At 43.7% G+C, this 24,518-nt stretch overlaps 1 protein-coding gene across 2 annotated transcripts in view; it reads left to right on the top strand.

The window, feature by feature from the left end:
* BCO2 (beta-carotene oxygenase 2) overlaps positions 1–24,518 on the top strand; it is a 38,668-nt gene that overhangs the window by 10,233 nt on the left and 3,917 nt on the right. For both annotated transcript variants that reach the window (XR_012234030.1, XM_073585101.1), the window contains exons 6-8: positions 21,905–22,033; positions 22,244–22,404; positions 24,012–24,179. Coding sequence is in view for 1 of the 2 variants with exons in the window: in XM_073585101.1 (XP_073441202.1) it covers positions 21,905–22,033; positions 22,244–22,404; positions 24,012–24,179 (458 nt within the window). In the remaining variant the exon portion in view is untranslated. The remainder of the gene's footprint in view (positions 1–21,904; positions 22,034–22,243; positions 22,405–24,011; positions 24,180–24,518) is intronic.

Below are 24,518 nucleotides of genomic sequence, written 5' to 3'. Positions count from 1 at the left end.
GTCCAATCAACTGTGGAAAACCACACAGTCATAATAGAGATACCAGGAAGAGAAACCAGCCAACAGGTGAATTGTAACAATAACCCTACAAATATAAAATTAAAAAATAAAAACAATAAAAGACAAAGAAAGCCAGATTCAAAGACGGTACAAATAGTTGACAGCATTGAAACAGACATCCTTATATATATATATATTTATAAAAAATGATACACGTAGGCCAAAGAATTAATGATCCCTTAAACAGGCAGAAATGAGACATAACTATTGTGATCATTGAGGCCAAATGGTGTAATGGTATCCAATCTGTAAATCCACTTGGCCTCTTTTTGGGCCAGAAGTCTTTTCCAGTTGCCACCCCTAGATCCAATGACGACCCTATCAATGCTTTAACGATCAACGCTTTTGGGTCACAGCCATGGGTGGCCTTGAAATGCCGTGGAATTGGTTTGAGTTTCTGAAGATCATTTTCAGAAGTTGCTCCTTGTATGTCTAAAACGTGCTCACGCACTCTCCTATGGAGTTCACATGTAGTCAAACCAATGTAGATTAATCCGCATGGGCATGTCGCATGATATACGACTGCCTTAGTAGTACAAGTGATGGTATGTGTAATATTGTACACTTTATCATTTTTTGAATTAAGAAATATTTTTGCATGCCACACATTTTCCACACTTAGTGCATCCCCATTTTGGACCTTTGGACCCAAAAATAAAATTCGGACCATCACCTTTATGGTAACTATGGACTAATTGGTCCCTAAGATTTTTTGATTTCCTAAAAGTGATTGTGGGGGTCTTCCCAATAAATTTAGAAAATGTACCATCCATCAATAAGATAGGCCAATGTTTAGTAATGGCATTCCTAATCTCATTGCTCCAAGAGTTGAAGTCAAGAGTACCACCGTACCTGATCTGTTCCATTTTTTTAGCAATTTAGTTCTATCACTCCAATATGCTGTCTGATAGGACCTACAGATTGTTTTTCTACCATAGCCTCAATCTTTGAAACGCTTGCATAAATCCAGGGCCTGTTTTTTCAAAAAATCATTATTTGAACAAATCCTTCTTGAACGTAGGAACTGTCCAGTTGGGATGTTCATAATTAAATGTTGAGGGTGCTGTTAAGAGACATGTAATAATGAATTGATGGACGTGCTCTTACGAAACAAGTCCGTTTGTATAAAGCCTTTTTCGTGAACATTGATGGACATATCTAGAAAATCAATTTTCTTGGCATCACTCTTGTATGTAAGTTTGGTATTTCTAGTATTAGCATTTAAGTCACTAAAAAACACCCAGTTCCTCCTGGGTCCCATGCCAAATCATTAAAATATCGTCTATATACCTCCACCAGGTGACGACCTTATGACTCAATTTGTGTGGCACAGTTTGAAAGATTTCTCGTTCCCATTAACCTAAAAAACAAATTTGCATATGAGGGCACACGAGACACCCCCATTGCCGTGCCCTGTATCTGGAGGTAGAAAGATTGACGGTACATAAAAAAATTATGTGTACGGACAAATCCTAATGCTTTAATGAGAAAAACACATAAATTCTCATTAAGTCCTCTATTGCCAAGAAAAAACGTGGTTGCTTCTATTCCATCATGATGCCAAGTCGAGGTGTATAACGACTCGATATCACAGGTGACCAAAGTTGTATCCTTAAGAAATGATGGCGGAGTTTCCACCAATGGTTTCAAATAGAAATCAATTAGTCTCGAGATGGGATCAGAGATGTTGTTTATCCCTGACACTATAGGCCTACTTGGTGGTGTTCTTGGATCCTTGTGTATTTTTGGTAAAAGATAGATACTTGCTATCGTACGATCCTCATTCCACAGATCATCCATCTGTTTTGATGTCAAAATGCCACCCACTACAGCCTCTTGTAGTAGATCGTGGAGTTCATTCCTATATTTGGATTGAAAGTTAAATTTTGTGCATAAAGAATTTTTACACTGCCTCATCATTTCCTTTTCATATGCTACCACAGATGACACCACCACGTTGCCACCTTTGTCAGATGGTTTAATAATTACCTCTTTAAGATTTTGTAGTTCTTTTAAGGTACATCTTTCGTCCTGGTTAAGATTGTCATTCTTGATTGATTCTGGATTATCCTGTACCTCCTACATCACCAGTCGCACAAATAAATCAACTTCAGGGACAGTATTTATCTGGGGAAATTTCTTAGATCTAGGGAGAAGATATTTTGGGTACTTATTGCTTTGCACCCCTGCTTCTTCAGCCAATTCTTCCAAAATCTGGAGTGCTTCCGCCTCTGCTTCTTTTGGAAATAGATGATCATTTGATTGATGATAATACATTTTTTTATAGATCAATTTCCTAGCAAATAATTGCATATCTTTAAGAATAGCAAATTGATCAGGGGCAGAGGATGGAGAGAAAGTAAGACCGGATATTTGGGCCTGTGATAATTCAACATCAGATAGATTATTTACCTTCATAGAATTATTTTGAGGTTCCTCCTCACAATTCGAATTGATATTTATTCGTCTCCTAGTGTTGTATCTCTGGAAACGATCATCCTTTCTTCTTTGATTAAATCTCAAGTGATATCCCTCATCATTGTTAGATGATATTGATGCCCAATGCTAGATGTTCCAACGGATTTTGATGTGGGAACTTCCTGTGGGCATGGCCTATATGCGCTAGCGCCGGATGTGTTCTCCCGGTGACGCTTTTTATTTGTTTATTACCGGGTTAACAGTAACAACTTCCTGGCATTTAAATAAAGATTCATACCTTTGTCAGCATCATGGTGTTTATTGTCCAATCAGCCTATTTTGTCACAGGTGAATGGAAGGAGAGTAATTTAGTGATCTTTTACAATTGATTCCTCTCTGTATAAATACCCTATCTGGCCAGTACCCAACCACCCTTGGACGAAGCATTTCATAGCGAAACGCGTCGGGTGTGGTGGGTTCCCCGGGTGTGTCCTCTAGGTAACTATATTTCTTTATATGTATTTAACACAATCCAACATTTTTATAAGCATCAATCCACACTATCCAGTGAGAGATGCCAAATTACATGGGAACACCAGGACAACTCCCATTATACATAATCCTACAGAGAAAAATGAAGTATAATGTCCAAAGGAAAAATTCTTGAGTACAAAATATTATAAAAATTATCAATCCCTTTTTAAATACAAGACACGTAATGTGACATTATAAAAAAATTCAGTAATGTTGATCATAGGATAGTGATGACACGCAGAACACGGATAGCAGTAATGTATCAAGCTAAATGAGCATAAAACAAATGAACTCCCATATACATATAGAATATACCCACTGTGACCTATCTGTTTTATCCTGTCATGATACAAGATACTAGCCGGGAAATGCCCGGAATCAATTCAAAATAGTCACTGGTGCATGGTCAGTCAGAAACAGCTGGAACCAATATGTATGACAAAGAGTTAAATTGCTAAGTGCAAAGGAGTCAAATGTTAATAGCCTCACGCTAAAGGTACTGCCACACTTAGCGATGTACCAGCGATCCCGACCAGCGATATGACGCGGTCAGGATCGCTGGTGCATCGCTAAGTGGTCGCTAGTGAGCTGCCACACAGGCAGATCTCACTAGTGACATCACTGGGGACGGGGATCGCTACTTACCTGTCACACCAGGCGATACTGCGTCCTCCCGCCCGGCTCCACGCGTCGCTCGTCGTCACAGCAGGAAGCTCCGCAGGAAGCTGATGACGAGAAACAGTCCAGGACGTTCTCGCGCGATCAGCGATAACCAGCGGGGGAGCGGGTTGTAGGTAAGTATCACACATAGCGATATCGCTAGCAATATCGCTATAACGTCACAAGTTATAGCGATATTGCTAGCGATATCTCTTAGTGTGACATGCCCTTTACCCACATGGGACATCTGGTACTGCACACCAGATCCCTAGCCCTTAACCTCTTTATATCTATTATCTATGTATATTTGATTGGTAATAATATATATATTTTTTCTGTTTGGCACTATTATGTAAATCAATATTGTGTATTTTTCGGTATTTCTATTGTTCCTTGCAACTGGGAGCACATTTTTTCTATATATTGCTATCTGTGTGATTTCAGCAACTTGTGCTTTTGCAACCTACTATTTTATTTACTATGTGCCCCTTGTTGCATGTAACAAGTGAACTATTATGTATATAATCATTATTATGATACTTAGTGTGAATTCTGTTTGAGCATAATAGTATAAAACCATTTTTGTGGATATTTCTTGTATATTTTGTCTTGAGGGTCATTACCTGGGCATACCCACCTTCTTTTTCCTGTACCTTGTGGTATCTTCCTTATGTTTTTATTGTCTTATTGTTTCTTTAACCCCTTAGCGACAGAGCCAGTTTGCAGCTTAATGACCAGGCCAATTTTTACAATTCTGACCATTGTCCCTTTATGAAGTTATAACTCTGGAATGCTTTAATGGATCCAGCTGATTCTGAGACTGTTTTTTCGTGACATATTGTACTTCATGTTAGTGGTAAAATTTCTTCGATAAGTCTTGTGTTTATTTATGAAAAAACGGAAATATCGTGAAAATTTTGCAATTTTAAAACTTTAAATTTTTATGCCCTAAAATCAGACAGATGTGTCACAAAAATGTCTTAATAAATAACACTTCCCACATGTCTACTTTACATCACCACAATTTTGGAAGCAAAATTTTTTTCGTTAGGAAGTTCTAAGGGTTAAAAGTTGACCAGCGATTTCTCATTTTTCAGCAAAATTTACAAAAACATTTTTTTTAGGGACCACATCATATTTAAAGTCATTTTGAGGGGTGTACATGACAGAAAATACCCAAAAGTGGCACCATTCTAAAAACTAGACCCCTAAAGGTGCTCAAAACCACATTCAAGAAGTTTATTAACCCTTTAAGTGCTTCACAGGAACTAAAGCAATGTGGAAGGAAAAAATTAACATTTCACTTTTTTTTGCAAAAAATTTACTTTAGAACCAATTTTTTTTATTTTCACAAGTGTTAAAAGAGAAAATCAACCACAAAATTTGTTGTACAATTTCTCCTGAATACGCCGATACCCCATATGTGGGGGTAAACCACTTTTTCAGTACACGGCAGAGCTCACAAGGGATGGAGCACCGTTTGACTTTTTCAACACAGAATTGGCTGGAATTGAGATCGGATGCCATGTTGCGTTCGGAGAGCCCTTAATGTGCCTAAACAGTGGAAACCTCCAACAAGTGTCACCATTTTGGAAACTAGACCCATTAAGGAACTTATCTAGATGTGTGGTGAGCACTTTGAACCTTCAAGTGCTTCACAGAAGCTTATAACGTAGAACCGTGAAAATAAAAAATCCATTTTTTTTCCACAAAAATGATCTTTTTGCCCCAAAATTTTTATTTTTCCAAGGGTAACAGGTGAAATCATACCCCCACAGTTGTTGTGCGATTTGTCCTGAGTACGCCGATACCCCATATGTCGGGGGAACCACTGTTTGGGCGCATGAGAGAGCTCGGAAGGGAAGGAGTGCCATTTTGGAATGCAGACTTTGATGGAATGGTCTGCGGGCGTCATGTTGCGTTTGCAGAGCCCCTGATGGGCCTAAACAGTGGAAACCCCCCACAAGTGACCCCATTTTGGAAATTAGACCCCCTAAGGAACTTATCTAGATGTGTGGTGAGCACTTTGAACCCCCAAGCGCTTCACAGAAGTTTATAAACGCAGAGCCGTGAAAATAAAAAGTCTTTTATTTCCATAAAAGTGATTTTTTTTTTAGACCCAATTTTTAGACCCCCAAAGTTGGTAAATAGTGGAAACCCCTCAATTCTTGCACCAACCCTAACCCCAACACACCCCTAACTCTAATCCCAACCCAAACCTTAATCTCAACCCTAATCCTAATTCTAACCCTAATCCTAGTTCGCCCTAACCCTAATTCTAACCCTAACCCTAGTCCTAACCCTAGCCCAACCCTATCCCTAGCCCAACCCTAACCCTAGCCCTAACCCTAATGGAAAACTGAAAAAAAATATATTTTCTTTATTTCGTTATGTTGGCCTAGCTAACGGGGTGATAAACGGGGGGATTATGTACTATTTTGTTTATTTTGATCACGATGATAGTTTATCATCGTGATCAAAATGAATGAATGGAATCTGCCAGCCGGAGCCTGCAGATCCCCGGCGGGCGCACTGCGCATGCGCCCACCATTTTCTCCGGATCCAAGATGGCGGCGCCCACCGGAGGACGTCGGCGGGACGCAGGACCACCGGGAGGGGACAGAGGACCACGGAGAGGTACCGGGGGGGGGGATCGGGGACCCTCTTTCTCTCTCCTCTGATGTGCGATCACATCAGAGGAAAGAGAAATTTAATGCACAATCTCGGCTTTTTTTTTTATTTGCGGTCGCCATTATAGGGCTAATAACGGCGATTGCAAAAACGGGGTCGGTAAAAACCGACCGATTCATGTTCTCTGGGGTCTCGGATACCCCCAGCAGCCGAAACCCCAGAGAAAATCCGACACTGGGGGGGCGCTATTCACTTAGTACTTAGTACAGTTAAATACCGCCATTAAAAGGCGTATCGGCGGTCGCTAAGGGGTTAATAAAGATCATGTTGTTTATTATGATATGGCCCTGTGTGAAGCTTTCTTGTTGGTTTTCTGATATGCTCTTGCTTTATGGCCTTATATGAGGGATATGCTTAGGTGTTTTCAAGGCACAGATTTTGCCAAGGTTACAAAAGAATTTCTGCAGTACTCACGGTTCCTTAGAGCACAGTGGCATCCATAATCCTTAAATAGAAGAAGTTTTGGACCGCCAGAAGTCTTCCTGGATTTGGCCATCTAGCCAAACTGAGCAGTCGTGGGAGTTCAGCCTTGGTGAGAGAGGTAAAGAAGAACCCCAAGATCACTGTGACTGAGCTACACAGATGCAGTAGGGAGATGGGAGAAAGTTCCACAAAGTCAACAATCACTGCAGCCCTCCACCAGTTGGGCCTTTATGGCAGAGTGATACGATGGAAGCCTCTCATCGGTGCCAGACATATGAAAGTTTGCATAGAGTTTGCTAAAAAAACACATGAAGGACTCAGACTATGACTACAATATTCTCTGATCTGATGAGAAGATAGAATTATCACCAAAATGTTCAAGTGGTATGTGTGGAGAAAACCAGGCACTGCTCATCATCTGCCCAATACAATCCCAACAGTGAAACATAGTGATGGCAGCATAGGTTTTTTACAGCTGCAGAGACAGGATGACTGGTTGCAATTGAAGGAAACATGAATGGGGCCAAATACAGAGATATCCTGGATAAAAACCTCTTTCAGAGTTATCTGGACCTCAGACTTCGCCAAAGATTCACCTTCCAACCAGACAATGACCCTAAGCACACAGCTAAAATTACAAAGGAATAGAATCATAGAATCGTAGAGTTGGAAGGGACCTCCTGGGCCATCTGGTCCAACCCCCTGCTCAAAGCAGGATTCGCTAAATCATCCCAGGAGTGGTGTTGTGAAGTCCCTTGCTCGAACTTCTGAGCCAAGACTCCCTCTGCTCCCTGTGGTGGTTACTGAGAGTAGTAGAGCTGGCCAGGTTGATGGAAGTTCTCCACCTGACGACGATAATTGAGAACCTGGGATTACTGGCTGGCTGCTCTTGGTGGTTGCTGGAGATTTACTCCATGTGCATTTGGAGTTCTTTTGTCCCCTGCCTGATCTGCATGGTTCAGTGATTATTTTGCTAATCCTTTGCATCTAATCTGGGTGTGCCTTTTTTTTTGCTTTCTGCTTTGTTGCTAGGGTTCAGCGTACTCCCTGCTGGGGGCAGCGCTGGACCCGGCTCCATATGTTACAGCTTGTGTCAGTTTGTTCAGTCCCCTGTTATGTTAGTATCTTTTGTTTTGCTTCCAGTTTATACCAGAGTGCTAGTCTAGCGGGAGAGAGGTTTTGTGGCCTCAGGCTTTTTGTATATCAGAAGTGTTGTATTTTTTTAGGGTTTTGTGCGTGATTGCAGACAGTATCTTTTCTGTCCTGTCTTGTCTAGACAGCTTTGGCCCCACCGTTTGCGCAGTCTGTTTTCTGCCTGTGATTGTGTTTCATCTTGCCTCACCGACAATATATGTTTGGGGGCTGTCTATTCCTTTGGGGATCTGCTCCAGGGCAGTTTAGATTTCACCTTTCTGGCTTTAGGCTTAGTTAGTTCTCCTAATGTGACGAAGCGTCTAGGGCATCGTAGAAACGCTCCACGGCTACTTCTAGTTGTGTTGATAGGATCAGGGGTCTGCAATCCGCTTCGATACCAACCTCTCTGGTTTCCTGGTGGTTAAGCCTGTTCCTGCCATCCTCCTCGGTGACCCATTCATAACAGAGTGGCTTCAGAACAACTCTGTGACCATTCTTGACTGGCCCAGCCAGAGCCCTGACCTAAACCCAATTGAGCATCTCTGAAGAGACCTGAAAATGGCTGTCTACCAACATTCTCCATCCAACTTGACGGAGCTGTAAAGGATCTGGAAGGAAGAATGGCAGAGGATCCCCAAATCCAGGTGTGAAAGACTCATGGCTGTACTAGCTCAAAAGGGTGCTTCTACTCAATACTGGGCAAAGGGTCTGAATACTTATGACCATTTAATATTTGGTTTTCTGTTTTAACCCCTTCACCCCCAAGGGTGGTTTGCACGTTCATGACCGAGCCAATTTTTACAATTCTGACCACTGTCTCTTTATGAGGTTATAACTCTGGAACGCTTCAACGGATCTAGGCAATTCTGAGATTGTTTTCTCGTGACATATTGTACTTCACTTTAGTGGTAAAAATTTTTCGCTATAACTTGCATTTATTTATGAAAAAAATTGAAATATGGCGAAAATTTTGCAATTTTCAAACTTTGAATTTGTATGCCCTTAAAACAGAGAAATATGTGACACAAAATAGTTACTAAATAACATTTCCCAAATGTCTACTTTACATCAGCACAATTTGGGAAACAACATTTTTTTTGTTAGGAAGTTATAAGGGTTAAAATTTGACCAGCGATTTCTAATTTTTACAACAAAACTTACAAAACCATTTTTTTTAGGGACCACCTCACATTTGAAGTCACTTTGAGGGGTCTATATGGCAGAAAATACCCAAAAGTGACACCATTCTAAAAACTGCACCCCTGAAGCTACTCAAAACTACATTCAAGAAGATTATTAACCCTTCAGGTGCTTCACAGGAGCAGAAGCAACGTGGAAGGAAAAAATTAAAATTTAACTTTTTAGTCACAAAAATAATATTTTAGCAACAATTTTTTTATTTTCCCAAGGGTAACAGGAGAAATTGGACCCCAAAAGTTGTTGTCAAATTTGTCCTGAGTACGCTGATACCCAATATGTGGGGGGGAACCACTGTTTGGGCACATGGCAGGGCTCAGAAGGGAAGGAGCCCCGTTTGACTTTTTCAACCTAAAATTGGATGGAATTGAGATCGAACGCCATGTCGCATTTGACGAGTGTCTGATGTGCCTAAACAGTGGAAACCCCCCACAAGTGACCCCATTTTGGAAACTAGACCCCCTAAGGAACTTATCTAGATGTGTGGTGACCACTTTGAACCCCCAAGGGCTTCACAGAAGTTTATAACACCCGGGAGTGAAAATAAAAAATCATATTTTTTCCACAAACATGATCATTTAGTCCCCAATATTTTGTTTTCCCAAGGGTAACAGGAGAAATTGGACCCCAAAGGTTGTTGTCAAATTTGTCCTAGGTACGCTGATACCCAATATGTGGGGGGGAACCACTGTTTGGGCACATGGCATTGCTCAGAAGGGAAGGCGCCCCGTTTGACTTTTTCAACCTAAAATTGGCTGGAATTGAGATCGGACGCCATGTCGCGTTTGACGAGCGTCTGATGTGCCTAAACAGTGGAAACCCCCCACAAGTGACCCCATTTTGGAAACTAGACCACCTAAGGAACTTATCTAGATGTGTGGTGACCACTTTGAACCCCCAAGGGCTTCACAGAAGATTATAACACCCGGGCGTGAAAATAAAAAATCATATTTTTTCCACAAACATGATCATTTAGTCCCCAATATTTTGTTTTCCCAAGGGTAACAGGAGAAATTGGACCCCAAAGGTTGTTGTCAAATTTGTCCTGAGTACGCTGATACCCAATATGTGGGGGGGAACTACTGTTTGGGCACATGGCATTGCTCAGAAGGGAAGGAGCCCCGTTTGACTTTTTCAACCTAAAATTGGCTGGAATTGAGATCGGACGCCATGTCGCGTTTGACGAGCGTCTGATGTGCCTAAACAGTGGAAACCCCCACAAGTGACCCCATTTTGGAAACTAGACCCCCTAAGGAACTTATCTAGATGTGTGTTGAGCACTTTGAACCCCCAAGTGTTTCACTAAAGATTATAATGCCCGGGCGTGAAAATATAAAATCCTGTTTTGTTCCCACATAAATGATCATTTAGTCCCCAATTTTTAATTTTCCCAAGAGTAACAGGAGAAATTGGACCCCAAAGGTTGTTGTCAAATTTGTCCTGAGTACCCTGATACCCCACATGTGGGGGGGAACCACTGTTTGGGCACATGGCATTGCTCAGAAGGGAAGGAGCCCCGTTTGACTTTTTCAACCTAAAATTGGCTGGAATTGAGATCGGACGCCATGTCGCGTTTGATGAGCGTCTGATGTGCCTAAACAGTGGAAACCCCCCACAAGTGACCCCATTTTGGAAACTAGACCACCTAAGGATCTTATCTAGATGCGTGGTGACTACTTTGAACCCCCAAGGGCTTCACAGAAGATTATAACACCCGGGCGTGAAAATAAAAAATCATATTTTTTCCACAAACATGATCATTTAGTCCCCAATATTTTGTTTTCCCAAGGGTAACAGGAGAAATTGGACCCCAAAGGTTGTTGTCAAATTTGTCCTGAGTACGCTGATACCCAATATGTGGGGGGAACCACTGTTTGGGCACATGGCATTGCTCAGAAGGGAAGGAGCCCCGTTTGACTTTTTCAACCTAAAATTGGCTGGAATTGAGATCGGACGCCATGTCGCGTTTGACGAGCGTCTGATGTGCCTAAACAGTGGAAACCCCCACAAGTGACCCCATTTTGGAAACTAGACCCCCTAAGGAACTTATCTAGATGTGTGTTGAGCACTTTGAACCCCAAAGTGTTTCACTAAAGATTATAATGCCCGGGCGTGAAAATATAAAATCCTGTTTTGTTCCCACATAAATGATCATTTAGTCCCCAATTTTTAATTTTCCCAAGAGTAACAGGAGAAATTGGACCCCAAAGGTTGTTGTCAAATTTGTCCTGAGTACCCTGATACCCCACATGTGGGGGGGAACCACTGTTTGGGCACATGGCATTGCTCAGAAGGGAAGGAGCCCCGTTTGACTTTTTCAACCTAAAATTGGCTGGAATTGAGATCGGACGCCATGTCGCGTTTGATGAGCGTCTGATGTGCCTAAACAGTGGAAACCCCCCACAAGTGACCCCATTTTGGAAACTAGACCACCTAAGGATCTTATCTAGATGCGTGGTGACTACTTTGAACCCCCAAGGGCTTCACAGAAGATTATAACACCCGGGCGTGAAAATAAAAAATCATATTTTTTCCACAAACATGATCATTTAGTCCCCAATATTTTGTTTTCCCAAGGGTAACAGGAGAAATTGGACCCCAAAGGTTGTTGTCAAATTTGTCCTGAGTATGCTGATACCCAATATGTGGGGGGGAACCACTGTTTGGGCACATGGCATTGCTCAGAAGGGAAGGCGCCCCGTTTGACTTTTTCAACCTAAAATTGGCTGGAATTGAGATCGGACGCCATGTCGCGTTTGACGAGCGTCTGATGTGCCTAAACAGTGGAAACCCCCCACAAGTGACCCCATTTTGGAAACTAGACCACCTAAGGAACTTATCTAGATGTGTGGTGACCACTTTGAACCCCCAAGGGCTTCACAGAAGATTATAACACCCGGGCGTGAAAATAAAAAATCATATTTTTTCCACAAACATGATCATTTAGTCCCCAATATTTTGTTTTCCCAAGGGTAACAGGAGAAATTGGACCCCAAAGGTTGTTGTCAAATTTGTCCTGAGTACGCTGATACCCAATATGTGGGGGGGAACCACTGTTTGGGCACATGGCATTGCTCAGAAGGGAAGGAGCCCCGTTTGACTTTTTCAACCTAAAATTGGCTGGAATTGAGATCGGACGCCATGTCGCGTTTGACGAGCGTCTGATGTGCCTAAACAGTGGAAACCCCCACAAGTGACCCCATTTTGGAAACTAGACCCCCTAAGGAACTTATCTAGATGTGTGTTGAGCACTTTGAACCCCCAAGTGTTTCACTAAAGATTATAATGCCCGGGCGTGAAAATATAAAATCCTGTTTTGTTCCCACATAAATGATCATTTAGTCCCCAATTTTTAATTTTCCCAAGAGTAACAGGAGAAATTGGACCCCAAAGGTTGTTGTCAAATTTGTCCTGAGTACCCTGATACCCCACATGTGGGGGGGAACCACTGTTTGGGCACATGGCATTGCTCAGAAGGGAAGGAGCCCCGTTTGACTTTTTCAACCTAAAATTGGCTGGAATTGAGATCGGACGCCATGTCGCGTTTGATGAGCGTCTGATGTGTCTAAACAGTGGAAACCCCCCACAAGTGACCCCATTTTGGAAACTAGACCACCTAAGGATCTTATCTAGATGCGTGGTGACTACTTTGAACCCCCAAGGGCTTCACAGAAGATTATAACACCCGGGCGTGAAAATAAAAAATCATATTTTTTCCACAAACATGATCATTTAGTCCCCAATATTTTGTTTTCCCAAGGGTAACAGGAGAAATTGGACCCCAAAGGTTGTTGTCAAATTTGTCCTGAGTACGCTGATACCCAATATGTGGGGGGGAACCACTGTTTGGGCACATGGCATTGCTCAGAAGGGAAGGCGCCCCGTTTGACTTTTTCAACCTAAAATTGGCTGGAATTGAGATCGGACGCCATGTCGCGTTTGACGAGCGTCTGATGTGCCTAAACAGTGGAAACCCCCCACAAGTGACCCCATTTTGGAAGCTAGACCCCCTAAGGAACTTATCTAGATGTGTGGTGAGCACTTTGAACCCCCAAGTGTTTCACTAAAGATTATAATGCCCAGGCGTGAAAATATAAAATCCTGTTTTGTTCCCAATAAATGATCATTTAGTCCCCAATTTTTAATTTTCCCAAGAGTAACAGGAGAAATTGGACCCCAAAAGTCGTTGTCCAATTTGTCCTGGGTACTCTGGTACCCCACATGAGGGAAAAAACTGTTTAGGCACACGTCGGGGCTCGAAAGGGAAGTAGTGTTGCTTTGGAATGCAGACTTTGATGGTCTGCTGGCGTCATGTTCCATTTGCAGAGTCCCTGATGTGCCTAAACAGGAAAAAAACCCACATATGACATCATTTTGGATACTAGACCCACAAAGAACAAATCTAGATGTGCCCCCAACTAATCTAATATAAATTAGTAGTGCATGGAGGTGTGGTACAATTTGAAGCAATCCTTCATGCACAGGCCAGGTTTTTCGGGGCAGGTGTCGCATTGATAAGTGGTGTCCCTGCATATTCCTTTTTGTAACACACTCGACACCTTTTTTGCGGCTTACCTTTTCTTGGGGTTGGTGGGACCACCCCCGGAAAATGCTGACCTGGGACAATACGAACACCTTCAGTTCCTGAAGTACTGGGGCCCGCTCCTTCCTGAGCGCCAAACATCAGGGCCTTAACCACTACCTCCTGGAACTGAAGGTACGTCGTATCGCTGGGGCATGCACATTGTGACAGCAGGAATGCGTTGAGCATTGCCATTTGGACGATGTGCACGGCCAGCTTTTTGTATCACGCCTTGGCCTTCCTCTATGCATTGTACGGTTGGAGGAGCTGATCGGAGAGATCAACTCCCCCCATGTTTTTGTTGTACCCCACTACACATGTCGGTTTGCGGACCTGTGTAGAGGTACCCCGTACAGTGTAGAGGGTACTGCCATCACCGTGTATGGTGGTCAAGAGATGGACATCTCTCTTGTCCTTGTACTTGACCACCAGCAGGTGGTCGCTACATTGGGCTCTGCTCTCACCTTTTCGGAGCATCTGCCCAAGTAGCGTCTTCGGGAGGCCTCTCTGATTTTTGCGGACAGTACCGCAGGCTGCGGTACGTCACTCAGAGAAGGATTTGTAGAGTGGGATGCTGGTATAAAAATTATCAGTGTAGAGGTGATAACCTTTATCCAGCAGTGGGTGCACCAAATCCCACACAATTTTCCCACTCACTGCCAGGAAAGGAGGACACTCAGGGGGTTCAATCCGGGTGTCCTTCCCTTCGTAAACTCTAAACTTGTGGGTGTACCCTGAGGTACTCTCACACAACTTATAGAGTTTGATTCCGTACCTGGCCCTCTTACTGGGCAGGTATTGACGGAATCGCAGCCTTCCCTTGAAGTAAACCAAGGACTCATCCACGCAGATGTCCCTTTGGGGCACGTACACTTCAGCAAACTTTTTGTTGAAGTGTTCGATGACCGGCCGAATTTTGAAAAGATGGTCAAAGTTGGGGTCATCTCGTGCAGGACACTGTGCATTATCAGTATAATGCAGAAACTTGTGGATGGCCTCAAAACGCGTCCGGGCCATGACCATTCGGAACACTGGAGTGTTGTATAAAATATCAACACTCCAATATTGCCGAATTTCCGGCTGCTTCAGTATCCCCATATGGAGGACCAGGCCCCAAAACTGCGTCATTTCAACTGCGTCTACAGGAGACCAGTTTGAAAATGTTGAACGCGGGTTTTGCTCCAAAAATTGACGAGCGTACAAATTAGTTTGCTCCACCATGAGGTTAACAAAATCCTCAGAGAAAAAGACTTTGAAAAAGTCAATTTCTGTGAGGCCGGTGGTGTCAAACTTGATTCCTGATTCTGCCACAAAATCAGTAATCAGTGGCTCGTAATTTTCGGGGGGCGAGGTCCATACGGGGAGCACTGGGTCAGCTGCGGGCATGATGAGCGCTGCCTCATCTTCTGTCCTGGAGCGTCTGCGTGGCGGTTCCGCAGGACCCAAGGAGGAAGATGAGGGGGTGAAAAAAATGAAAAACGGCAGGCACAAGCTTGGATAAGTGACGTGTGTCACTTATCCAACTTTTGCGGCTGCGGGATGTGTGTACGGAAGTGGCGCAAAGGGGGCTAAGGAAAAAAAAGCGAGCTTGAGTGTTGATCGGTGTATATCTCTGCAGCCCCCCGCTTCTCCATGGTCTCCCTTCCTGCCTTCAGCGGTTACGTGGTATCGCTCATTAAACTCATGAATATGCGCATAGTAATGAGTGTAATGAGCGGTACCACGTGACCGCTGAAGGCAGGAAGGGAGACCGTGGAGAAGCGGGGCAGCAGAAACCGCGCCAGGAGGGGGTAAGTATTGCGATATTCACCTGTCCCCGGTCCATGCTGCTTACCGCTGTCTGCTGCGTCCTGTGTCAGTGACATTTAGCCAGAAGAGGGCGTGCTGGCGTGGTTAGTGCACGCTGTGCCCTCTGCTGCCTGAACGTCACTGACAGACGACGTGGCAGACAGCGGTGAGCAGCGATGGACCATGGACAGGTGAACATCTCAGGTGCCGGGTCCTGAGCAGGAGAGGTGAGTATGGCCTTTTTTTGCAGCAGCATATGGGAGCATAATATATAGAGCATCTTATGGGGGCAGCATATGGGGGCATATTCTATGGAGCAGCATATGGGGGCATTGTTATGAAAAGGTCACCGAGGAGGAGAGCAGGCCCAGGCTAAGCCACAGAAAACCAGAGAGGTTGGTAACTAAGCGGATTGCAGACCCCTGATCCTATCCACACAACTATCAGTAGCCGTGGAGCGTACCTACGATGATCCTAGACGCCTCGGCACAGCCGGAGAGCTAACTAAGCCTAAAGCAAGAAAGAGGAAATCTAAACTGCCCCAAAGGAATAGATAGCCCCCAAACATGTATTGCCGGTGAGACAAGATGAAAACACAAACGCAGGCAGGAAAATAGACTGAGCAAACGATGGGGCCAACACTGACTGGACAGGAAAGGAAAGACACTGTCTGCAATCACGCAAAAAACCCTGCAAAAAACACTGAAGTCACACGACTTCGCCCCCTACTATATCAGCACTCTGGTATATTCTGAAAGCAGAGCAAAAAGAGACCAATCTAATGGGACAAAACAAACTGGCACAAGCAGTAACTTATGGCGGTGATTTAGCACAGCCCCAGCTGGAGCTGGCTGACCTGCACCAAGCAGAGATAGACAAAACCAGATCAAATGCAAACAGAATAACAAATGAACCACTTAGCTGAACATGCAGGGACAGAGCTGGAGACATCAGACCTCAGGAGGCACTGGAAGAAAATCATCAGCAGGGATAGAGAGAGTCGGCTGTCTTAAATACCAATCTGAAACCCCAGATCTCCAATAGTCATCCTCATTATCAGGTGGCAAGCCTTTGTCAATCAGATCAGCTCCATTACCTCCAGTAACCACCAGAGGGAGCCCAGAAAGAGAACTCGCAACCCTTCTGTCAATCAGACCAGCTCCACTACCTTCAGTAATAACCAGAGGGAGGCCAGAAAGCGAATTCACAACAGGGCATATTCTATGGAGCAGCATATGGGGGCATATTCTATGGAGCAGCATATGGGGGCATATTCTATGGGACAGAATATGGGGGCATAAACTATGGAGCATCATATGGGGGCATAGTCTATGGAGCAGCATATGGGAGCATATTCTATGGAGCAGCTTATGGGGTATATTCTATGGAGCATCATGTGGAGGCATATTCTATGGAGCAGCATATGGGGGCAGCATATGGGGGCATATTCTATGGGGCAGCATATGGGGGCATATTCTGTGGAGCAGCATATGGGGGCATAATCTATGGAGCAGCATATGGGGGCATATTTTATGGAGCAGCATATGGGGGTATATTCTATGGAGCAGCATATGGGGGCATATTCTATGGAGGGGCATATTCTATGGAGCACCATATGGGGGCATATTCTATGGGGCAGCAAATGGGGGCATAGTCTATGGAGCAGCATATGGGGCATATTCTATGGGGCAGCATATTGGGGCATATTCTATAGAGCAGCATATGGGGACATAATCTATGGAGCAGCATATGGAGGCATATTCTATGGGGCAGCATATGGGGGAATATTCTATGGGGCAGCATATGGGGGTATATTCTGTAGAGCAGCATATGGGGGCATATTCTATGGAGCAGCATATGGGGGCATATTCTATGGGGCAGCATATGGGGGCATAATCTATGGAGCAGCATATGGGGGCATATTCTATGGAGCAGCATATGAGGGCATAATCTATGGAGCAGCATATGAGGGCATAATCTATGGAGCAGCATATGGGGGCATAGTCTATGGAGCAGCATATGGGGGCATATTCTATGGGGCAGCATATGGGGGCATAATCTCTGGAGCAGCATATGAGGGCATAATCTATGGACATCATATGGGGCATAATCTATGGAGCATTTTATGGGGGCATAATCTATGGAGCATCTTATGGGGGCATAATCTATGAAGCATCTTATGGGGGAATAATCTATGGAGCATTTTATGGGGGCATCATCTATGGAGCATCTTATGGGGGCATAATCTATGGAGCATTTTATGGGGGCATAATCTGTGGAGCATTTTATGGGGCCATAACCTTTATGGAGCACTATATGGGGCATATTATTCTATGGAGCATCTTATGGAGGCATTATTAACCTTTGTGCAGCATTACAGTCATATGTAAAAGTTTGGGCACCCCTATTAATGTTAACCTTTTTTCTTTATAACAATTTTGGTTTTTGCAACAGCAATTTCAGTTTCGTATATCTAATAACTGATGGACTCAGTTATATTTCTGGATTCAAATGAGGTTTATTGTACTAACAGAAAATGTGCAATCTGCATTTTAATAAAATTTGACCGGTGCAAAAGTATGGGCACCTCAACATAAAAGTGACATTAATATTTCGTAGATCCTCCTTTTGCAAAAATAACAGCCTCTAGTCGCTTCCTGTAGCTATTAATGAGTTCCTGGATCCTGGATGAAGGTATTTGTGACCATTCCTGTTTACAAAACAATTCCAGTTCAGTTAAGTTTGATGGTCGCCGAGCATGGACAGCCCGCTTCAAATCATCCCACAGATGTTCAATTATATTCAGGTCTGGGGACTGAGATGGCCATTACAGAACATTGTAATTGTTCCTCTGCAGGAATGCCTGAGTAGATTTGGAGCGGTGTTTTGGATCATTGTCTTGCTGAAATATCCATCCCCTGTGTAACTTCAACTTCGTCACTGATTCTTGCACATTATTGTCAAGAATCTGCTGATACTGAGTTGAATCCATGCGACTCTCAACTTTAACAAGATTCCCGGTGCCGTCATTGGCCACACAGCCCCAAAGCATGATAGAACCTCCACCAAATTTTACTGTGGGTAGCAAGTGTTTTCTTGGAATGCTGTGTTTTTTAGCCTCCATGCATAACGCCTTTTTGTATGACCAAACAACTCAATCTTTGTTTCATCAGTCCACAGTACCTTCTTCCAAAATGTAACTGACTTGTCCAAATGTGCTTTTGCATACCTCAGGCGACTCTGTTTGTGGCGTGCTTGCAGAAACGGCTTCTTTCGCATCACTCTCCCATACAGCTTCTCCTTGTGCAAAGTGCGCTGTATTGTTGACCGATGCACAGTGACACCATCTGCAGCAAGATGATGCTGCAGGTCTTTGGAGATGGTCTGTGGATTGTCCTTGACTGTTCTCACCATTCTTCTTCTCTGCCTTTCTGATATTTTTCTTGGCCTGCCACTTCTGGGCTTAACAAGAACTGTACCTGTGTTCTTCCATTTCCTTACTATGTTCCTCACAGTGGAAACTGACAGGTTAAATCTCTGAGACAACTTTTTGTATCCTTCCCCTGAAAAGCTATGTTGAATAATCTTTGTTTTCAGATCATTTGAGAGTTGTTTTGAGGAGCCCATGATGCCACTCTTCATAGGAGTGGCCACCTTAAATACCTTTTCTCATGATTTGATACACCTGGCTATGAAGTTCAAAGCTCAATGAGGTTATAAAACCAGTTTAGTGCTTCAGGAAGTCAGTAAAGTAGTTAGGAGTGTTCAAATCAAGAAAATGTTAAGGGTGCCCATACTTTTGCACTGGTCAAATCTTGCTTAAATGCAGATTGCACATTTTCTGTTAGTACAATAAACCTCATTTGAATCCAGAAATATAACTGAGTCCATCAGTTATTAGATATAAGAAACTGAAATAGCTGTTGCAAAAAACAAAATTGTTATAAAGAAAAAAGGTTAACATTAATAGGGGTGCCCAAACTTTTACATATGACTGTATATGGGGTGTATTTTGTATGGAGCATCTTATGGGGCCCAGCATGAACTGTATGGAGCATTATATGGGGCTCCTGATTCAATATGGATATTCAAAAACATTTAACCTACTGATGTCCCAATTAATTTTACTTTTATTGGCTATTTTTTTTTTAATTTACCAGTAGCTGCTGCATTTTCCACCCTAGGCTTATACGCGAGTCACTAAGTTTTCCCAGTTTTTTGTGGCAAAATTAGGTGGGTCGGCTTATACATGAGTATATACGGTATTTTTCCAAGAAAATTAATGCAATTACACATGTTTTGTTATTACACATGTTTATTCCCTTTGTGTGAATTGAAACAACACAAAAAAAGAGGCAAAAAAGGCAAATTGGACATAATTTCTCACACAACACCCCCAAAATGGGCTTGGCAAAATTATTGCCACCTTTCCAAAATTGTGGGTAAACATCTTTGTTTCAAGCCTATGATGCTCCTTCAAGCTCAACTGATTTCAAATAACAGGTGTGGGCAATATGAAAATCATACCTGAAACTAGATTTAAAGGGGAGAAGTTGACTCAATCCTGGCATTGTGTGTGCCACACTAAGCGTGGAGAACAGAAGAAGAAGAGAACTGTCTGAGGACTTGAGATCCAAAATTGTTGAAAAATATCAATTTTCTCAAAGTTACAAGTCCATCTCCAGGGATTTTGATGTTTCTTTGTCCACGGTGTCCAACATAATCAAGAAGGTTACAACCCATGGCACTGTAGCTAATCTTCCTGGACGTGGACAGCAGAGAAAAATTGATGAAAAGTTGAAATGCAGGATAGTGCCGGATGGTGGATAAGCAGCCCCAGTTAAGTCCCAAAGAAATTCAAGCTGTCCTGCAGGCTCAGGGGGCGTCAGTGTCAGCGCAAACTGTCCGTCGATATTTGAATGAAATGAAATGCTATGGCAGGAGACCCAAGAGGACCCTACTGCTGACACAGAGACATAAAAAAGCTAGACTGCAGTTTGCCAAAATGTATGTGAGCCAAAATCCTTCTGCGAAAGCATCTTGTGGACAGATGAGACCAAGATAGAGCTTTTTTGGTAATTAACATCATTCTAATGTTTGATGAAAACAGAATGAGGACTACAAAGAAAAGAACACAGTACCTACAGTGAAATATGGTGGAGGTCCAAAGATGTTTTGGGGTTGTCTTACTGCCTCTGGCACTGGGTGCCTTGACTGTGTGCAAGGCATCATGAAATCTGAAGATTACCAAAGGATTTTGGGTCGCAGTGTAGTGTCTAGTGTCAGATGCTGGGTTTGTGTCCAAGGATATGGGTCTTCCAGCACGATAATGACCCCAAATATACTTCAAGAATCCCCCATAAATGGATGGAAATAATGCTGGAGAGTTCTAAAGTGGCAGAAATGAGTCCAGATCTAAATCCCATTGATCACCTGTGGAGAGATCTTAAAATTGCTGCTGGGAGAAGGCGCCTTCACATATGAGAGACCTGGAGCAGTTTGCAAAAGAAGAGTGGTCCAAAATTCCAGCTGAGAGGTGTAAGAAGATTGTCAATGGTTATAGGAAGTGATTGATTGCAGTTATGTATTCCAAAGGGTGTGCAACCAAATATTAAGTTGAGGGGGCCAACAATTTTGTCCGGCCCATTTTAGGGGTTTTGTTTGAAAATTTTGTCCAATTTGCCCTTTTTTTCCTTGTTTTTTTCTGTTGGTCCAATAAACACAAAGGAAATAAACATGTGTAATGCAATCATTTTTCTGGGACAATTTCAAGGGTGCCAACACATTACATATATACATTGTATATATACGCACTCATCCTTCTGTGCTGATCCTGTCCCCACGCTGTATTGCTGGAGTCAGGATTTATCAATCTTGACCCTATTTTCTCATTGTCCTGTCAGCTGTATTATAGACATGTATGATATTATTTGGGGTCGCAGCATTGGGGCCTGAACAGATAAGCATTTGGCCGTTATATGGTTGTGTGACTTGGCCTCTGTTGTGAGGACGGTCGTGCAGTGGACCATTCATGATGGTGTCTGCAGTCTGCTGCCCATCCTGGTGGGGAGAATGGATAGTCCTGCTGTTACTTTGAATCCTAAAGAGGTTCAGCTCTTTAAATTGAGGAAAGGCCGTGAATATTAGAGGAGGGGTCTAACTTTTGACCTCTTGCTGATTTTCCTTTTTAAAGGGGCCTTTGTGCTACAAAACGTATTTCATTGTACCCGAACTCAGAAGAACATCCAGTCTCTGTACAGATGGTGCCCTTGGCAGGATATGCCGGCAGCGCTGCACGGCCGCAGTGTAGAGCAGACATCTGGGGATCGTCCTGGGTGTGTGACATATGTGCCAGTATCTGCCTCCTTCTGTTACACAATGAAATCTGCACAGTTTTTTTTTATTTTTTTATTGCAGGAACTCGTTACAACATTATTCGGGTTCCTCCTCAAAAGTCGAATGCAGCAGAGACACTAGAAGGGGCACAGATTATTTGCTCTATCGAACCGGAGGAGAAAATGAAACCTGCGTACTACCACAGCTTCGGTAAGAAACGCCCCATCATCCTCACGGATGGTACTGCAATGTGGAATCCGAAGTTTCATTCTGTTTATTATCCAGAGAAGAGTCCTGGGATTTCCAGCGCCATCTTTCCTGTGCACTTTCTCACAGCCGCTCGGACCTTGCGCCGCCTGGATCTTGCACAGTGTTACCGCCATATAACAGATATTTATCCCATTTTTCTCTTTTCCCCAGGCATGAGTGAGAATTACGTGGTGTTTGTGGAGCAGCCCCTGAGACTGAACATAATGAAGATATTGATGGGCCAGATACGAGGGAAGGCCATGTCACAGAGCATGAGCTGGGAGCCGCAGCTAAACACTGTGTTCCACGTGATCAGTAAACACAGCGGAGAGGTGCGAAGAAATCATCACCCATGGGGGCTTCACATGTATCAATGCCAATACTAATGAAGACCTTGCGGGGGATGTTGGATTACCCTTTTTGGACAGAAGAGCTAACACCTTCCTGCAATGATCCTGGACCATTAGTGGTTCTGTGCTGGGGATTCCACCTGCAGGAGTTGACTTCCCAAAGCGATAGCACAGGAGGAGGAAAGCATCACAGAAATCCGTGGTCTGTCCATACGTGTAACGCACAATTGTACTGCTCCCTCCACAGATAAGACCCTGTACACATCACGTGTGTTTCCCACAATGGCCTCCGCTATACACGTGTCTGTGGGTGACTCCAGTTTTCTTTATACATATTTACATTGCTGTAGGTTTCTGGGGGTGAAGAGTTGGTTGGTTACTACACATCACTTTTCCCAAAAGGGTTGATGGTCCCTAGTAGAGCAGAACGGTCTTTTGCTCGTTGCCCTCAGTCCAGAGCAGGACGTCCTATCCCTGGCAGACGGCGCCTTCTCGCTATCCTGGTTCTGGTTTCCCATGGGTCACTTGTCCCCAAAAGCAGTTGCAGCCAGAACAGAACATGGGGAATCGGAGAGCATCTGGTCCCTGCCTGGGGACGCTCCGGTTTCGTCCATGTGGATATACGGGTATATAAGTCACTGGATGAGGCAGCAGTGATGGCTACAGAGGAGAGCAGAAACCATCTGTGGTGGGAAGTGGATGTGTACATCGGATCACCACTAGTTATTAGCAAACGTGTTGGGAAAAGATGATACCTGAGCATGCTCGGGTGCTAACCCGGTGACTTCGGCGTGCTCGAATAATATGTTCGAGTCCCCCCTCAATACAGGCAATCTCTGTTTGTGTTGCAACAGTCGAACAGCCACAAGTCATGCAGCCGCAGGGACTCGAACATAGTATTCGAGTATGCTAAAGACCATCGGTTAGCACACAAGCATGCTCGGATAACACCATGTCCGAGGGTCTATGTGAGATATACGACTCTACCAAGTATAGCATTTATGCCCTACCCATAGGATAAGGGATCATTTACTGATCACTGAGGCTCCTAATATGGGGGCTTCCATCATTCCCAAAAATATAGCTCTACTGACCCAACACACCTCTGCTCCATGTCTTCTCTATGGGACCAGGTGAGCACTGCTCTCTGAGATCTCTGACTGCCTCATAGACAAGGAAGGGATCAGGGGGGTGCATATGCTCAACCTTCACTCTCGGGGTCTAGACTTTCTAAACAATCAGAAATTAATCGCCTATCTACAATTGTCTACATTAGGTACAACTCCCGTCCACAGGAGCATAATCTGACTCCCGATAGACTTCCGAGCTGGCCGGTAACCTACACAATGAGCAGTAAATTTGTTTTTAGCAGAACTTTGCCGTTTTATCCATTTAACAAGATGAGACCCCTCTTTAGTTGATATTTGACGACACCACGTCCAATGCAGTTCAGCTCCATAATGTCGTCCTGGGAAGGTTTATTGTTCCTCCTCCAGGAATTTGATTTTATTTCACAGTCATTTCTTTATTTCACGTTTGATGGCTGTGTCACCGGTCATTGACCCACCATCTTTTTACCTTTTCTTCAGAAACATTCAGCCACTTTCCACACCAAAGCCTTTGCAACATTTCATCAAATCAATGCCTACGAGGACCAGGGCTGCATTGTGCTCGACCTCTGCTGCCAGGATGACGGCGCAGCCATGGCCACCTACCAGCTGGAAAATCTGCGCAAGTCTGGGGACGATCTTAATAAGGTAAAGATGGAGCAGAGGGGCACCTGGGATGGTGCGGTCTGACCATACGGGACATTGCGGAGAAGAAGCAGCTGACATTATTTTATATTGGAATGATATCTCTCAGGCCGAGATAAATCCCTCTCACTGGGGAGAAATGTACAGAAAATACCATCCAGATTAGTAGTTTGTAACCTGCAGTCTGGACAACCAACATGCTGGGAGTGGTGATTGTACACCACCTGTGGTATCGCAGATTGATGATTCCTCATCTAGTGAATATCGAGAGGGAAACATGTCGTATCTCGAGCATGAAAACTTAGAAAAGCTATGGGATCATAAAGGCATCACTGGGGGTCC

Source organism: Dendrobates tinctorius, unplaced genomic scaffold, assembly GCF_039654945.1.
Source record: "Dendrobates tinctorius isolate UK_male_01 unplaced genomic scaffold, ASM3965494v1 ptg000086l, whole genome shotgun sequence".
NCBI lineage: Eukaryota > Metazoa > Chordata > Amphibia > Anura > Dendrobatidae > Dendrobates > Dendrobates tinctorius.
Note: the sequence above shows the minus strand (reverse complement) of the source record. Positions and strands in the feature narration are given on the sequence as shown.